Source organism: Xenopus laevis, chromosome 3L (genome assembly GCF_017654675.1).
Source record: "Xenopus laevis strain J_2021 chromosome 3L, Xenopus_laevis_v10.1, whole genome shotgun sequence".
Lineage (NCBI taxonomy): Eukaryota > Metazoa > Chordata > Amphibia > Anura > Pipidae > Xenopus > Xenopus laevis.
The window spans coordinates 89,650,563-89,669,486 of record NC_054375.1 but is presented as its reverse complement, the minus strand read 5'-3'; the positions used below and the strand labels follow the sequence as shown (position 1 = coordinate 89,669,486).

At 40.3% G+C, this 18,924-nt stretch overlaps 1 protein-coding gene across 1 annotated transcript in view; it reads left to right on the top strand.

Moving 5' to 3' along the window:
• itih2.L (inter-alpha-trypsin inhibitor heavy chain 2 L homeolog) overlaps nt 1–18,924 on the top strand; it is a 47,031-nt gene that overhangs the window by 14,758 nt on the left and 13,349 nt on the right. Inside the window, exons 11-17 of the mRNA XM_018252746.2 lie at nt 1,427–1,552; nt 1,689–1,870; nt 2,879–3,064; nt 3,419–3,558; nt 4,879–5,051; nt 6,562–6,669; nt 8,478–8,591. Of these exons, the coding sequence (XP_018108235.1) occupies nt 1,427–1,552; nt 1,689–1,870; nt 2,879–3,064; nt 3,419–3,558; nt 4,879–5,051; nt 6,562–6,669; nt 8,478–8,591 (1,029 nt within the window). The remainder of the gene's footprint in view (nt 1–1,426; nt 1,553–1,688; nt 1,871–2,878; nt 3,065–3,418; nt 3,559–4,878; nt 5,052–6,561; nt 6,670–8,477; nt 8,592–18,924) is intronic.

Sequence of the window (18,924 nt, the reverse complement as noted above, 5' to 3'; positions counted from 1 at the left end):
TGATGATTGAGGTTAAAATTTGTTAAATTAGACGTTCCACCTTTTCATAAATAAAGCACATCTTCATTATTTTCCTGATAACTGTAAAAGGGGAGAAAGGAGTGTGTATGACCCACAGGTGTTACACAGAGGTGCACTTCTCTTTCTCTCATCTTCTATTACTACTGCACTCAGCCAGTACAAATTGACTGTCTTATCATACAGATTTACAGTGGATTAGCCCAAAAACACACAGTGAAGGACCTCTTGCCATCTGGGACAGGTTTTCATGTCAACTCTTTCTTGTGTAAGCCTCCAGGCAAACAACAGCCAACTCCGGATTTTTTGGGCGGGCGCCCCAAGGCCACGCGGTCCTAGCACCCACCCACATACATCGTCTCACCACAAATCCGGGCCTGCCCACACAGACCAATACTCATAATCCCAGGACCTATAAAATCGACATCAACCTTTTCTACCTGTGAGTCACATTCAAATGTAAAAAGAGTTGGAGAGCAACACAACCATGATAAAAGAATATGGGAATTCCAAATGAGAGCTCTGGTTGACTATTTGATCTTTATGAGCCTCTATGTGGACTGGAAGACTACAGGTTTGGCTGTACACCTGGCTTTTTGCAACCAAAACTTGCCTTCAAGCCAGTAATTCAAAAATATGCACCTGCTTTAAGGACACTGGGAGCAACATCCAACGGGTTTGCAAGAAACATGTGGCTCATAAGCCACTGGTTGTGGACCACTCATCTACATATTGGACGTATGGAAAACATATTTGTCAATGCCTCTGCCCTCCTCTCCACCCCTTATATAGTCTCCAGGGCCTCGGACAACCCCCTGCTAGTAATTTCTCTAGACCAGTGGCCCGCAACCAGTGGTTTGTGGGCAACATACAGTATTGCTCACCTACCCCTCAACAAACGAGTGGCCTCAATGCACGTGCTTGTTTTCATATTACTGGTTTGAGGCAAGTATTATTTGCATAAAACCAGGTGTACTGCCAAACAGAGGCTCTTGTAGCCTGTTAGTCCACATAGGGACTACCAGTAGTCAATCACAGCCCATAATTGGCACCCTAGGAACTTTTTGCATGCTTGCGTTGCTCTACAACTTCTTTACATTGGAATGTGGCTCATGGGTAAAAAAAAGGTTGGGAATCTCTGCTCTAGACAAACCTTCAGTGTTGCCACCTAATAACCAAAATGATATTACATTATTACATAATTACACCCACTATGTACAAAATGTATTCTCTCAACTCACAGCTGTTTATCATTATAGCCAATAGATATTACCTAAAATTGCAGCTTTGGTAAATAGCACATCTATGGTATCACATGATGTTAGTCCATATCTATTTCTGCCATGTGCAGAACCTGTAACTATTTGTTTTAGAATAAAGGATGTTAACTGGCTGCTTGTGTTAACAGGTACTAACATTAATGAAGCTCTGCTTCGAGCAATATTCATACTCAAAGAAGCCAGCAACAAAGGTCTACTGGAGCCCAACTCTGTTTCTCTGATTGTGCTGGTGTCTGATGGTGATCCCACAGTAGGTAAGATAAAAATACATTTTAAGGGTACTTTTAATTAAATTGTAATTTAAAGTTTAGTAAAAAAAAAATCCAATAGTCTGCTATAACAAATTCTCTTACACAAAAATATTTTTCAAGGCAAAAAATTTCATTTTAGGTGAACTAAAACTGTCGAAAATTCAGAAGAATGTGAGGACAAATATCCGTGATGATTTCTCTCTGCATTCCCTTGGCATTGGATTTGATGTGGATTATGATTTCTTAGAAAGACTTGCCCAGGAGAATCATGGAATGGCTCAGAGAATTTATGGGAACCAGGATACTGCTGCACAACTGAAGGTTTTTAATTACTTAACTATGGCTTAGTAATGTATATTGGCATAAAAAGATAAGTTTCAAAATTGGTTTTGCAGTGTCCAGTGTATGAAATAGTGTCAGCTTGTTAGGGGTAACTTACTGTGCAAATAGGGGTGGTAGTGCAGTACAGGTATGGACCTGTTATGCAGAATGCTCGGGCCCGGTGTTTTCCAGATAAAGGTTCTTTCCGTACTTTCAATCTCCATATTTCAAGTCTACTAAAAGATAATTTAAACATTGATTAAACCCAATAGGATTGTTTTGATGGCAATAAAGATTAATTATATCTTAGTTGGGATCACATATAAGGTACTCTTCTATTATTTCAGAGAAAAACAAATTCATTTTTAAAAATTAGAATTATTTGATTCGAATGGAGTCTATAGGAGATGGTCTTTCCATAATTCGGAACTTTCTGGATAAAGGGATTCTGGATAACGAATCCCATACCTGTACTGCGCGTGAGCTGTTTCTTGCTTAGGATAAACAAGGGGACAAGCTACATGTGTATCATCAAGGGCAGTAGTGCATTATTCCAGACAGGGTTTCTTGTTTCTGAACTACTGAATTTGAGAAGAGCACTGAGCAGGACTTCTGCTATGTGTTAGAATTGTTTAGCCTGTTAACAAATCCACATGGACTATTGTGCCCTTGAATGCAATGGGTGCTCTCATAAACCAACAATAGTTTGAAGATGTTCTGGGCCCAAGGACAATGTTTTTTTGCTCTCCCAAACATTGGAGAACATGATTTGTTTTACACACACATCTTGATTAGTGCACATTAAATAGGACTGCCACCAGATTATCTCCCATCAATCCATTTTAAAGTATTGATTTCTTTTCACAATGTTTAAATCTGGGTACACCTACTAAACAGCTCACCTTGCTCGGAAAACTCAGGTTATTTTTTTTTCTTTTTATATTTCGAGTACCAGTTAAAGGCAAATGTTCTCCAAATTTAATATATTCATTTTTTTTTAACTTTTAGGAATTTTATAATAAAGTATCTACTCCCCTGCTGAAAAACATTGTTGTTAACTATCCAATGGAAGCTGTCTCAGATGTAACTCAGAACAGTTTTCACAACTACTTTAAAGGTGACGAGATTGTTGTTGCAGGTAAACTGAAGCCTGAAAGTGTTCCAAACCTAATGAGCATCATTAATGCAAACTCGGTAAGTAAGCAATCGAACTGTGCTAGAATGTTTGTAATCGAATAACTGTTAAAAGAAACATGTCACTCGTAATTAGCAGGGGGTTCAAATATGCTCCTCTCAGTGGGGTGTTTCATAATTGAAATTCTATGTACCCTTTAATAACAAAGAAAACATGATAATGATAAATGATAATATTTTTTCTAATGTTCTAATCATGGAAAATATGTATTTGCCAAATATAATAGCAGAATTTAAATCACCATAACTGGTCAGACAGAGGACAGCAAAGTTTACAGCAAAGAATAATCACATACTCGCACATGAGTTAAAATCTCTTGTTACATTTCAGATGCTCATTCTTTTTTCATTCAGGCAAACGCTGACTTAACATACCAATTAATAGAGGAGGCGGAAGAGCTAAATGAACTATTTGAGGAGAGCAAGCATGTATTCCCTGACTTTGCCAGACAATATTGGGCTCAACTCACCATCAACCAGCTCTTAGCTGAGAGGTAAACACTAATCACATTAAAGGGGGCTTGCCACCCAGACATTAAAAACTGTATAATAAAAGTCCTTTTCATTAAAACATCCATATCTGTAACCCCATTAAAAAATCTTAGTTGTCAATCATATTTTTATTTTGCACCTACTTTCACTTTAATTTTTGAACTTCCTCGATGTCCCTTTTCTCCTCACTGTTTATGGCCATGTGCATCAGGTTCTCCTTTTTGGCGCTTATATTAGAATTTGGGATGATACAAAGCTTTCCTGGGATGATACAAAGCTTTTCCACAAAATGGAACCTGCCTTTAGATTTTATGTGGATTCCAAAAGAATGAAGGAAACTAGTTTTAAATAATTTATATAGTGCAAGTAAAGATTTTGGCTTGACTAACACAATTAAAAAATGATTCGGAATTATTTCATTGGGTGACAGGTCCCCTTTAAAGAAAAGATTTTAAAAGGGGTGGTTCACCTTTCAGTTAACTTTTAGTATGTTGTAGAATTCTAAGCAACCTTTCACGTGTTCTTTATTTATTTTTTTTATTTTATAGTTTTTTCTTAATTATTAGCTTTCAAATGACTCCATCTAAAAAAGGGTACAAATGTATTGTAATTGTATGGCAATTTGTACCCTAGAAACCAGCAAATTGTGAAGCACCACAACCACAAATGATAAAAAAATGAAAACCAACTGCAAATTTTCTCAGAATATCACTCTCTGTAACACAAAGGTGAAAAACCCATTTAACCCCAAATCCATTCAACTGATTGTGGGCTCTGGGGGTTATAGTTTACAATGACCAAATGGCAGCTGGCTTGACAAGCTATTTTTGCAATAAGATCAAACCATAACTGAAATATATTCTATTCAAATTTCAAAATGTACAGACAGGTGAAAAATTGCCTGGGTATCTGTCAAAACATGTGAGACGACTAAAATGATGAATGTGAACTCTAGGAAGAGAAGGGGACTTCAACTGAATCAGTTGTACTGATACATTAGATAGCTTTAAGAAGGGGTTGGATGGCTTTTTAGCAATGGAGGGAATACAGGGTTATGGAACATAGCTCATAGTACAAGTTGATCCAGGGACTAGTCAGATTGCCATTTTGGAGTCAAGAATTAATTTTTTCCCCATCGGAGGCAAATTGGAGAGGCTTCATATGGGGTTTTTTTTGCCTTTCTCTGGATCAGTTAGCCAGGTTGAAAAATGTTAAAAGGTTGAACTTTATAGACGTGTGTCCGAATGTAGTCGCCAGTTTTATCATGTGAATGAAATGATACACATATAACATAGCATGATGTGAGAATTTACTCCCTGCAGGAATTTAGCAACTACTTCAGCTGCCAAAAGGAACATTACCCAGACTATCCTTCAACTGTCTATTGATCATCACTTTGTGACACCCTTCACCTCCCTACTGATTGAAAGTGAAAATGGAAATGAAAGGATGCTGGCTGATTCACCTAGAGATCCCAAAGGAGGATGCTGTCAAAGTCAGTTTTGATTTTTAATTTAGTGCACAAATTACAACACATTATGGGGCATTTGGGAATATTTACTCTGTGTATTGTGGGAAAATTGCTGCCATTTGTACATTGTTGTTATTTTCACAGCATACATTTGAAGTGAGGAAAATATGCTGGTGAATTATATGCCATAAGAAATGACATTTGTGGGATAGATTGTGCCTCTGGGGAAGTGGACTGGAGCAAAAGGCATCAAGCGTGACATTATTTTTGTTGTACTGCAAGCACACACATGAGAGTAGCAAATTCAAGCTATACCTGATCATAATCAATGACATTTGTGCAGTGCCTACTATTATGAAACCAATGTAAATGCAATACTTTTATATTCTTTATTTTGCACCATGGGCCGGCCACTATTCTATAGTTCTGGTACCAGAGCATTGTCTACAAAACCTGCATGGAATTTTATTAAGCACTGTGAATACCAGTGCTCTATAAGCAGGTATTTCTACCATAAAGGGAGCAGGGGTAATTCCTTCCCCGTATTCTATTTAAATCACCTACAATTATGGGGAAATAATTAGGAAAACTTCCTTTTTGTTAATTTTTATTTTGTCAAAAAGTGTTTTATGATGCCTCTGTCGTTTTATTATGTAAAATACTTGACTTTTTGTTGATGATTTATTCCCATCTAGTGTTAGCACAAAATACTAATAATGTTTATCATTTACTGGTGAGGATACAGCCATGAATCACATGTTCACAGTTTGCCAGAAGTCGGCTGGTTACAAGGTGAATTGCCAAGGGTCAGATCATTTGCTCCAACCAGTTAAGATTTATTAGGTGAAAGGATTTTTAGTCCTAAGCAACTTACTTCTATCCAATGGGAATACTGCTTAGAGTGTGGTTGTGTGGGGAAACCACAATTAGAGAACATTTCACAAGAAAACTACTGAACCAAAGTGACTGTCAGGAAATTTGCCAAAAAGGACCAAATTGTACCACTATATCATTTAATGTATAGCAAGAAACTTATAGCATCTGTACGAATTGTTCAACAAATTAGATAAGTACAAAAACAAATTATACAAACTTCTGAAAAAAAGAGAAAGATTTATGATATCTTAAGACTATAGTTACCGCTCAAACCCAAAAAATTTACAAATAATATGTACCCATACTACTAATATGGTAATTGCCGCATAGACAAGCACTGCATTATTTTGGGGTGCTTACAAACTCTCAAACGCTCACTAACACCCAATTGAAACATATTGCAAATTTACTGCTCCAAGCAGTCAAATCATTTATGACAAACTTTAAAAAGGCCAAGAAGGAAAAATTTACATACAGTAGTTAGCATTGTGGGAATTCCCTCAAGATTTCCCAGTTTGAATTCTAAAATATTAATAGATATGACCCATGGCATGGTTAAAGAATATTCAAAATATATATTTATATATTAAGCTTTTTCTTTTTTAATATGGTTGCTTACATGTTGAAAATAACATTTTTAAATCTTTTATTTAAACAGCATTGGTTGTGAACGCCAGGGTACCCCCAAATCTACCTCAACCAACACCAGAGACAGGAGCTCAACAATCAAAAACAGCACCCCCTGATGTTATGATACCAAAATTAGGTAAGATAATGAACATTTTTTTAAACTTGTTATTATTTACATAAGGCTGCTTGATTCATGTGAACATTTTTTTCTGTTTATATTTTGTAAAAGGAAAATGTCTGTTTTTATACCAAACATTTTAAAGGTGTTATCTTACTTGTAACCCCCTGCAGGTATGTTATACTTAGGGCTGATTCACTAACTTCGAGTGAAGGATTCGAAGTAAAAAAACTTCGAATTTCGAAGTGTTTTTTGGGCTACTTCGACCATCGAATGGGCTACTACGACCTTCGACTACGACTTCGAATCAAACTGTTCGAACTAAAAATCGTTCGACCATTCGATAGTCGAAGTACTGTCTCTTTAAGAAAAAACTTCGACCCCCTAGTTCGCCATCTAAAAGCTACTGAACTCAATGTTAGCCTATGGGGAAGGTCCCCATAGGCTTTTCTAAGTTTTTTTGATCGAAGGATATTCCTTTGATCGTTGGATTAAAATCCTTTGAATCGTTCGATTCACAGGATTTTATCGTTCGATCGAAGGAATAATCCTTTGATCGTTCGATCGCACTATTTGCACTAAAATCCTTCGACTTCGATATTCGAAGTCGAAGGATTTTAATTCCCAGTTGAATATCGAGGGTTAATTAACCCTCGATATTCGACCCTTTGTGAATCGGCCCCTTAATATTAGCAGCTATAATGAGCAGTCTTGTTTCATTTCATTTGGTGGGGGAAAAAACACTGTGAAATTCATGAAACAGTCATTGAGCATTAATTGTATTATTTTTTTATAATTGGTTTGTAATAAGCAACATTTTATTCTAACATCTCTGCACCATTTAAAGGAATTAAAAAGATACACACTCAACTGGCCATTTAACTGTAGGTCATCTCAGTGATTGGGATGGCTCAATCAAAATGACAGTTAAGATACAATAGAATGAAGTTGGAACTGTTCTAAACTCTCCAAGCACTATATTAAAGTGACTGTTATAATACTAATATTTTTTTAGTAACCTTCTTGTGCATACATCCTTATGAGTAAAAACATTAACAGTCTACACAGATTCAGGGTTGACCTAGCCCAACATTGCTCAACTGCTGCCACTGTGAGGCAGAAAAACAAGTAGGAAGGGACTGAAATAGAATTTAAAGCAAAACTTGGTAACAGGTTCAGGAAAATGAAACAGAGAAGTAACATTAAATCCAAGAGTGGAGCAAGGAACTTGCACAAGATGAGACCACTTAAAGGCAAGGAAGTTGACACAGACTGGGGACAACTGGACCAATGGCAGAGCTCAGCCTGCAGGACTGTAGGAGGTCCATTAATTAAAGGTTGAATTTAAGTGTTATTAGAGCTTTTTGAAACCCTGATTAAACTCTGTTTCGCTCTGTCACAAATGCCAAGAAAGTTATTATAATATAAAAAGTATGAATGGAAAAATTGCTTAATGATCTGAAAAAATACAAATATTTTACAAATTTCTCTACATTTTTTGTGAAAAAAAAAGGGAATAGAAATCAAAGCAAGTGAAATTTGGAGACAATGTCTATTTGCTCTACTAGATACAGTATTTCTGAGTGCTCAGTTAGAAAGCTGGATGGCTAAAATTCAAGGTGAGCTCCTCTTTGCCCAATTGGGGCTTCAACCAAAAAACTCAGACAATCAATGCCATAACTAATGTTGTTAATTGAATGTATATCACTTCTAAAAAAAGAGGTCTTACGCGGACGTGTAATACTTTTGCAAAAGTTGAAACTTGTTAAAAGTGTTTACATTTAAAGCTTTTATATATATTTAACATGGGATTTTTTTTGTCCCAGTTGATGACGATCCACACTTCATCATAAACTTGCCAACAAGTCAAATTAATGTCTGCTTTAATATTGACAATCAGCCTGGAAGTATCCTGAACTTAGTGTCAGATCCTGAACAAGGTAAGCAATATGCATAGATACATTCTGCTCTGTAATTTGTTTATTTGGATTTTATACAGCGTAATTACAAAGGCAACGTTACAGATCTTTAGCTACATGCATAGATGGGAAATTTATTTATTTTCCAGGAATACAATTGAATATACAGTAAACCCACATTTTCCGATGTTAAATAGGGATGTAGCGAACGTCGGAAAAAAAGTTCGCGAACATATTCGCGAACTTGCGCAAAAATGCGAGCGGTTCGCGAACGGTTCGCGAACCCCATAGACTTCAATGGGAAGGCGAACTTTAACATCTAGAAAAGACATTTCTGGCCAGAAAAATGATTTTAAAGTTGTTTAAAGGGTGCAACGACCTGGACAGTGGCATGCCAGAGGGGGATCATGGGCAAAAATGTTTCTAAAAAATCCATTGTTGACACAGCGCTGCGTTTTGTGCTGTAAAGGGCAGAAATCACACTACATTTCTAAACCTGTGTAATAAAATGCTTTAAAACGTCCGGCGTCTACATGCCAATCAAGTCGTGTAAAAGTTACAGCCTGTTCACACGCAAAGACGAAACGCGGTGCTTACTGCAACGCAAAAAGACGCAAAGAGCTTTAATGAATGATACCGTCAAGTGAGCAAATAATAGTTTTTAATTACTAGTTGCTTGTCACCTCCAGGATGTTCGTCCTGTTGGTGGCAATATTTCTGTAGTGGTGTGTTTAGCAGTCACCGTGCTTGTGCGCACGTGCACGGTCAGGCAGAGGTAATTCAATGTACAGTGAAGTGAACCAAAAAACACAGATTCTGCAGTGTGGGCCCAGTTTTGGTCTACTTTATTGATCACCTGCGGTGACCATAAAAGATGCGATTTTGCCACTGTTGCAGAACCCTGAAAAATTAGGCATGTGTACTTTCCTGAAAAATTATGTTTTTTTTGTCGCAGCCACTGAACCAGAAGTCCAGAAACAATATGCCATATAAATGCTGAAAATATTAATTTTTTTTTGTGGCAGCCACTGCAGCACAGAGGCCAGAAAAAATATGCCATATAAATGCAAACAATATTAATTTTTTTTTGTCGCAGCCACTGCAGCACAGAGGCCAGAAAAAATATGCCATATAAATGCAAACAATATTATTTTTTTTTGTCGCAGCCACTGCAGCACAGAGGCCAGGAAAAATATGCCATATAAATGCTAACAATATACATTTTTTTTGTCGCAGACACTGAAGCACAGAGGCCATAAAAAATATGCCATATAAATGCAGAAAATATGCATTTTTTTGGTCGCAGCCACTGAAGCACAGTTGACAGAAAAATTATGCCATATAAATGCAGAAAATATAAATTTTTTTGGTTGCAGCCACTGAAGCACAGAGGCCAGAAAAATTATGTCATATAAATGCAGAAAATATGCATTTTTTTGGTCGCAGCCACTGAAGCACAGTTGACAGAAAAATTATGCCATATAAATGCAGAAAATATAAATTTTTTTGGTTGCAGCCACTGAAGCACAGTTGCCAGAAAAAATATGCCATATAAATGCAGAAAATATAAATTTTTTTGGTTGCAGCCACTGAAGCACAGTTGACAGAAAAATTATGTCATATAAATGCAGAAAATATGCATTTTTTTGGTCGCAGCCACTGAAGCACAGTTGACAGAAAAATTATGCCATATAAATGCAGAAAATATAAATTTTTTTGGTTGCAGCCACTGAAGCACAGAGGCCAGAAAAATTATGCCATATAAATGCAGAAAATATGCATTTTTTTGGTTGCAGCCACTGAAGCACAGAGGCCAGAAAAATTATGCCATATAAATGCAGAAAATATGCATTTTTTTGGACGCAGCCACTGAAGCACAGTTGCCAGAAAAAATATGCCATATAAATGCTGAAAATAGTCATTTTTCGCCATACGTTGACCTTGTAGACATTGTTTGCCCAGTTTTTTTGGTTGCAGCCACTGAAGCACAGAGGCCAGAAAAAATTAAACCAGTAGGGTTTGCACCCTAGTTTGTAACGGTGGCGGAGGGAGGAGGACGCTAAAGGACAGCTGTGTGTGGAGTCATGAGGCTTGAAGAGAAGGACAGCTGCATAGAAGTCAGAACAAGTCTTCCGGCGTGCAGTAACCCTCCGAGATCCACCCCTCATTCATTTTAATAAAGGTCAGGTAATCGACACTTTTGTGACCTAGGCGAGTTCTCTTCTCAGTTACAATCCCTCCTGCTGCACTGAAGGTCCTTTCTGAGAGCACACTTGAGGCTGGGCAAGACAAGAGGTTCATGGCAAATTGTGACAGCTCTGGCCACAGATCAAGCCTGCGCACCCAGTAGTCCAGGGGTTCATCGCTCCTCAGAGTGTCGATATCTGCAGTTAATGCCAGGTAGTCCGCTACCTGCCGGTCGAGGCGTTCTTTGAGGGTGGATCCAGAAGGGTTGTGGCGCTGCCTTGGACAGAAAAACATTTGCATGTCTGACGTTACAGACTGGCCAAAGGGCTTTGTCCTTGCAGGTGTGCTCGTGGCAGGATTACTGGCACCTCTGCCCCTGGAATGTTGATGAGTTCCTGAAGTGACATCACCCTTAAAAGCATTGTACAACATGTTTTGCAGGCTGGTTTGTAAATGCCGCATCTTTTCGGACTTGTGGTATGTTGGTAACATTTCTGACACTTTATGCTTGTACCGAGGGTCTAGTAGCGTTGCGACCCAGTACAGGTCCTTCTCCTTAAGCCTCTTGATACGGGGTCCTTCAACAGGCATGACAGCATGAAAGACCCCATTCTCACAAGGTTGGATGCAGAGCTATCCATCTCCGCTTCCTCATTATCAAGGACTGCATCATCCACGGTCTCCTCCCCCCAGCCACGTACAAGACCAGGGGTCCCCAAAAGGTCACCACTAGCCCCCTGGGAAGCCTGCTCCTGTTGGTCCTCCTCCTCCTCCTCCACAAAGCCACCTTCCTCCTCTGACTCCACTTCTGGCACCTCTCCCTGCGTTGCAGCAGGTGCCTGGGTTCGTTCTGGTGATTCCGACCAGAAATCGTGCGCTTCCAGCTCCTCGTCACGCTGGTCTACAGCCTCATCTGTCACTCGTCGCACGGCACGCTCCAGGAATAAAGCGAAGGGTATTAGGTCGCTGATGGTGCCTTCGGTGCGACTGACCATATTTGTCACCTCTTCAAAAGGTCGCATGAGCCTGCAGGCATCGCGCATAAGCACCCAGTAACGGGGGAAAAAAATCCCCAGCTGTGCAGATCCAGTCCTACCACCCAGTTCAAAAAGGTACTCGTTGACGGCCCTTTGTTGTTGCAGCAGACGTTCCAACATAAGGAGCGTTGAATTCCAGCGAGTCTGGCTGTCAGAAATCAAACGCCTGACTGGCATGTTGTAGCGCTGCTGAATGTCAGCAAGGCGTGCCATGGCTGTGTAGGAACGCCTGAAATGGGCCGACACCTTTCTGGACTGGGTGAGAACGTCCTGGAATCCTGGGTACTTGGAGACAAAACGTTGGACTATTAAATTTAACACATGTGCCATGCAGGGCACATGTGTTAAATTGCCTAGTCTCAACGCTGCCAACAGATTGCTTCCATTGTCACACACCACTTTTCCGATCTGCAGTTGGTGTGGGGTCAGCCACCGATCGGCCTGTGACTGCAGAGATGACAGGAGTACAGATCCGGTATGGTTTTTGCTTTCCAGGCACGTCATCCCCAAGACAGCGTGACAACGGCGTACCTGGCACGTCGAATAGCCTAGGGGGAGCTGGGGGTGCACAGGTGTGGAGGAGGAGAAGGAGGACCCAGCAGCAGAGTAAGAAGAAGAAGAAGAAGACGAGGTAGAGAGCGATGGAGGAGTAGAGGTGGTGGCAGAACCGCGTGCAATCCGTGGCGGTGACACCAACTCCACTGTTGTTGTTGAGCTACCCATTCCCTGCTTCCCAGCCATTACCAAGTTCACCCAGTGGGCAGTGTAGGTGACATACCTGCCCTGACCATGCTTGGAGGACCATGCGTCAGTAGTCATATGGACCTTTGGCCCAACACTAAGTGACAGAGATGCGGTAACTTGGCTCTGCACATGTTGGTACAGGTGTGGTATTCCCTTTTTAGAAAAAAAATTGCGGCTGGGTACCTTCCACTGCGGTGTCCCAATTGCTACAAATTTGCGGAAGGCCTCAGAGTCCACCAGCTGGTATGGTAAAAGCTGGCGGGCTAAGAGTGCAGACAAGCCAGCTGTCAGACGCCGCGCAAGGGGGTGACAGTCAGACATTGGCTTCTTACGCTCAAACATGGCCTTCACAGAAACTTGGCTGGTGGCAGATGACTGGGAATGGGAACAGGTGGTCAAGGTGGAAGGCGGAGTGGAGGGTGGTTCAGACGGGTCAAGGAGAGCAGAGGTAGAGCAGTAAGATGCTGGACCAGAAGGAGTGTGGCTTTTAGTTTGCCTGTTGCCTTTGAGGTGTTGCTCCCAAAGTGCTTTGTGCTTGCCGCTCATGTGCCTTCGCATAGAAGTTGTACCTATGTGGCTGTTGGGCTTACCAAGGCTCAGTTTCTGACTGCACTCATTGCAAATTACAATGCTTTTGTCAGAGGCACACACATTAAAAAAATCCCACACTGCTGACTTTTTGGAAGTGTGCGATCTGGCGGTAACAGTAGAAGTTGGCGGAGTTGGCGGTATTGGCGGCAATGGCGGGTGCGTTGGCCGGCTGAACACAGGTGCCGATACATGTTGTTGCCCTACTGATCCCTGCGGGCTGTCCTCCCTGCTTCTTCTAGGTCTTATTCTCCTACTGCCTCTCTGACTCTCCGTCTCTCCATCTGAACTACCCTCCTCTTGCTCTCTTCTACTAGGCACCCACAAAACATCAATCTCCTCATCATCATTCTCCTCAGATGCATCAATTTCTTCTGACACATCACAGAAGGAAGCAGCAGCGGGGACCTCCTCCTCATCACTCATTATGTCCATCTCTATCGTGTTCTCTGCCAGAATTAAATCTGGTGTAAGGTCCTCATCTCCTTCATCTTCTTCTGGCAATAATGGTTGCGCATTACTCAGTTCAAGAAACTCATGGGAAAATAACTCCTCTGACCCCAGTGAAGAAGGGGCACCGGTGGTGGAGGAAGTGTTACGTGGGGTGGCCATAGCAGTGGAGGATGAGGAGGATGTTGTGGTAAAGTTAGAAACGGTAGAGGATGGGGTGTGCTGTGTAAGCCAGTCAACTACCTCTTCAGCATTTTGGGAGTTCAGGGTCATTGGCTTTTTAAAACTGGGCAATTTGCTAGGGCCACAGGATTGCATAGCAGCACGGCCCCTAGCACGGCCTCTGCGTGGCGGCCTGCCTTTGCCTGGCATTATTTTTAAAAAAACAACAACAACAAAAACTCAGTTGGTTTTTCTGGAAACGATAATACACACAGCTAGATGGCAGTTTGAAGAAAACAGTGTGCAAATAATGCCTACAAGGTCAACGTATACACAGCGGTGGATACGGATTACGTAAAATATATGAATGCTGCTTGAAAAAAAGTAACTCAAGTGGTTTTTCTAGAGACGATAATATTATCAATATTTAGACAAAATGTGAACAAGCTCACACAGCTAGATGGCGGTTTGAAGAAAACACTGTGCAAATAATGCCTACAAGGTCAACGTATACACAGCGGTGGATACGGATTACGTAAAATATAAGAATGCTGCTTGAAAAAAAGTCACTCCGGTGTTTTTTCTGGAGACGGTAATATTATGGATATTTAGACAGAATGTGAACACGGGCACACAGCTAGATAGCAGTTGGTTGAATAACACACTGGGCAAAAAATGCCTACAGGGCAAATAATGCCTAAAAGGTCAACGTATACACAGCGGTGGATACGGATTACGTAAAATATAAGAATGCTGCTTGAAAAAAAGTCACTCCGGTGTTTTTTCTGGAGACGGTAATATTATGGATATTTAGACAGAATGTGAACACGGGCACACAGCTAGATAGCAGTTGGTTGAATAACACACTGGGCAAAAAATGCCTACAGGGCAAATAATGCCTAAAAGGTCAACGTATACACAGCGGTGGATACGGATTACGTAAAATATAAGAATGCTGCTTGAAAAAAAGTCACTCCGGTGTTTTTTCTGGAGACGGTAATATTATGGATATTTAGACAGAATGTGAACACGGTCACACAGCTAGATAGCAGTTGGTTGAATAACACACTGGGCAAAAAATGCCTACAGGGCAAATAATGCCTAAAAGGTCAACGTATACACAGCGGTGGATACGGATTACGTAAAATATAAGAATGCTGCTTGAAAAAAAGTCACTCCGGTGTTTTTTCTGGAGACGGTAATATTATGGATATTTAGACAGAATGTGAACACGGTCACACAGCTAGATAGCAGTTGGTTGAATAACACACTGGGCAAAAAATGCCTACAGGGCAAATAATGCCTAAAAGGTCAACGTATACACAGCGGTGGATACGGATTACGTAAAATATAAGAATGCTGCTTGAAAAAAAGTCACTCCGGTGTTTTTTCTGGAGACGGTAATATTATGGATATTTAGACAGAATGTGAACACGGGCACACAGCTAGATAGCAGTTGGTTGAATAACACACTGGGCAAAAAATGCCTACAGGGCAAATAATGCCTACAAGGTCAACGTATACACAGCGGTGGATACGGATTACGTAAAATATAAGAATGCTGCTTGAAAAAAAGTCACTCCGGTGTTTTTTCTGGAGACGGTAATATTATGGATATTTAGACAGAATGTGAACACGGGCACACAGCTAGATAGCAGTTGGTTGAATAACACACTGGGCAAAAAATGCCTACAGGGCAAATAATGCCTACAAGGTCAACGTATACACAGCGGTGGATACGGATTACGTAAAATATAAGAATGCTGCTTGAAAAAAAGTCACTCCGGTGTTTTTTCTGGAGACGGTAATATTATGGATATTTAGACAGAATGTGAACACGGGCACACAGCTAGATAGCAGTTGGTTGAATAACACACTGGGCAAAAAATGCCTACAGGGCAAATAATGCCTAAAAGGTCAACGTATACACAGCGGTGGATACGGATTACGTAAAATATAAGAATGCTGCTTGAAAAAAAGTCACTCCGGTGTTTTTTCTGGAGACGGTAATATTATGGATATTTAGACAGAATGTGAACACGGGCACACAGCTAGATAGCAGTTGGTTGAATAACACACTGGGCAAAAAATGCCTACAGGGCAAATAATGCCTACAAGGTCAACGTATACACAGCGGTGGATACGGATTACGTAAAATATAAGAATGCTGCTTGAAAAAAAGTCACTCCGGTGTTTTTTCTGGAGACGGTAATATTATGGATATTTAGACAGAATGTGAACACGGGCACACAGCTAGATAGCAGTTGGTTGAATAACACACTGGGCAAAAAATGCCTACAGGGCAAATAATGCCTACAAGGTCAACGTATACACAGCGGTGGATACGGATTACGTAAAATATAAGAATGCTGCTTGAAAAAAAGTCACTCCGGTGTTTTTTCTGGAGACGGTAATATTATGGATATTTAGACAGAATGTGAACACGGGCACACAGCTAGATAGCAGTTGGTTGAATAACACACTGGGCAAAAAATGCCTACAGGGCAAATAATGCCTACAAGGTCAACGTATACACAGCGGTGGATACGGATTACGTAAAATATAAGAATGCTGCTTGAAAAAAAGTCACTCCGGTGTTTTTTCTGGAGACGGTAATATTATGGATATTTAGACAGAATGTGAACACGGGCACACAGCTAGATAGCAGTTGGTTGAATAACACACTGGGCAAAAAATGCCTACAGGGCAAATAATGCCTACAAGGTCAACGTATACACAGCGGTGGATACGGATTACGTAAAATATAAGAATGCTGCTTGAAAAAAAGTCACTCCGGTGTTTTTTCTGGAGACGGTAATATTATGGATATTTAGACAGAATGTGAACACGGTCACACAGCTAGATAACAGTTGGTTGAATAACACACTGGGCAAAAAATGCCTACAGGGCAAATAATGCCTAAAAGGTCAACTTATACACTACTACAGCGATGGATACGGATTACGTAAAATTTATTATGGCTGCTTGAAAAAAGTCACTCCGGTGTTTTTTCTGGAGACGGTAATATTATGGATATTTAGACAGAATGTGAACACGGTCACACAGCTAGATAACAGTTGGTTGAATAACACACTGGGCAAAAAATGCCTACAGGGCAAATAATGCCTAAAAGGTCAACTTATACACTACTACAGCGATGGATACGGATTACGTAAAATTTATTATGGCTGCTTGAAAAAAGTCACTCCGGTGTTTTTTCTGGAGACGGTAATATTATGGATATTTAGACAGAATGTGAACACGGGCACACAGCTAGATAGCAGTTGGTTGAATAACACACTGGGCAAAAAATGCCTACAGGGCAAATAATGCCTAAAAGGTCAACTTATACACTACTACAGCGATGGATACGGATTACGTAAAATTTATTATGGCTGCTTGAAAAAAGTCACTCCGGTGTTTTTTCTGGAGACGGTAATATTATGGATATTTAGACAGAATGTGAACACGGTCACACAGCTAGATAACAGTTGGTTGAATAACACACTGGGCAAAAAATGCCTACAGGGCAAATAATGCCTAAAAGGTCAACTTATACACTACTACAGCGATGGATACGGATTACGTAAAATTTATTATGGCTGCTTGAAAAAAGTCACTCCGGTGTTTTTTCTGGAGACGGTAATATTATGGATATTTAGACAGAATGTGAACACGGTCACACAGCTAGATAACAGTTGGTTGAATAACACACTGGGCAAAAAATGCCTACAGGGCAAATAATGCCTAAAAGGTCAACTTATACACTACTACAGCGATGGATACGGATTACGTAAAATTTATTATGGCTGCTTGAAAAAAGTCACTCCGGTGTTTTTTCTGGAGACGGTAATATTATGGATATTTAGACAGAATGTGAACACGGGCACACAGCTAGATAGCAGTTGGTTGAATAACACACTGGGCAAAAAATGCCTACAGGGCAAATAATGCCTAAAAGGTCAACTTATACACTACTACAGCGATGGATACGGATTACGTAAAATTTATTATGGCTGCTTGAAAAAAGTCACTCCGGTGTTTTTTCTGGAGACGGTAATATTATGGATATTTAGACAGAATGTGAACACGGGCACACAGCTAGATAGCAGTTGGTTGAATAACACACTGGGCAAAAAATGCCTACAGGGCAAATAATGCCTAAAAGGTCAACTTATACACTACTACAGCGATAGTAAAATAAAAAAAAGTTAAATAAAAAAAGAATGAATATTAAAAAAAAAAATTAAAGTTGGTGCTGCTGAACTACTAGGAGCAGCAGATTAGCACACCAGTCCCACTCCCCAACACTGCTAGACTAATAGCACTGGGCTCTTATAGTAGTAGTAGTAGTAGTAGTAGTAGTAGTAGTAGTAAAACAACAAAAAAATAAATAAAAGCAGTCCTTACAAGGACTATTGCTATTGCAGCAGTCAGCAGATGAGATCAGAAGCAGGACAGCTGCCCACTGCAGCTACATACAGAGCACTGCAGTAGAAGGTAGATTACTAGCCAGCAAAGCTACCTAAGCTTAAATGTCCCTCAAACCCCTGCAGACTTCTGTCCCTCCAATAACAGAGCAGTATCAAAACGATTACTAGCCAGCAAACTTTCAACTGTCCCTGAAATCACTAACAGGCAGCAGCTCTCTCCCTACACTATCTCTTCAGCACACACAGGCAGAGTGAAAAAACGCTGCAGGGCTTCGGTTTTTATAGGGAAGGGGAGTGGTCCAGGGGAGAGCTTCCTGATTGGCTGCCATGTACCTGCTGGTCTGGGGTGAGAGGGCAAAAAAAAGCGCCAACAATGGCGAACCCAAAATGGCGAACGTCGCGCGACGTTCGCGAACTTCCGGCGAGCGCGAACACCCGATGTTCGCGCGAACAAGTTCGCCGGCGAACAGTTCGCGACATCTCTAATGTTAAATCCAGGAAAATGTAAAATCAGAGAGATTTATTACGCATTGTATATTGTTGGGTCCACAAAAAAAAAAACAAGGGAAAAATTTAGGTTTCACTGTATATATATCCTCTTCCAGCCATAGTCATCAGTAATCTAGACTTTCTGTTTAATCCAAGAGGGTTTCTATACAAACACGTGGAACCTTGTGATGTGTCTCTTTTATAGCCTACAAAAATTATATTGTCTATATGTAGTCAGCATATTAAAATCATATTGCACAATAG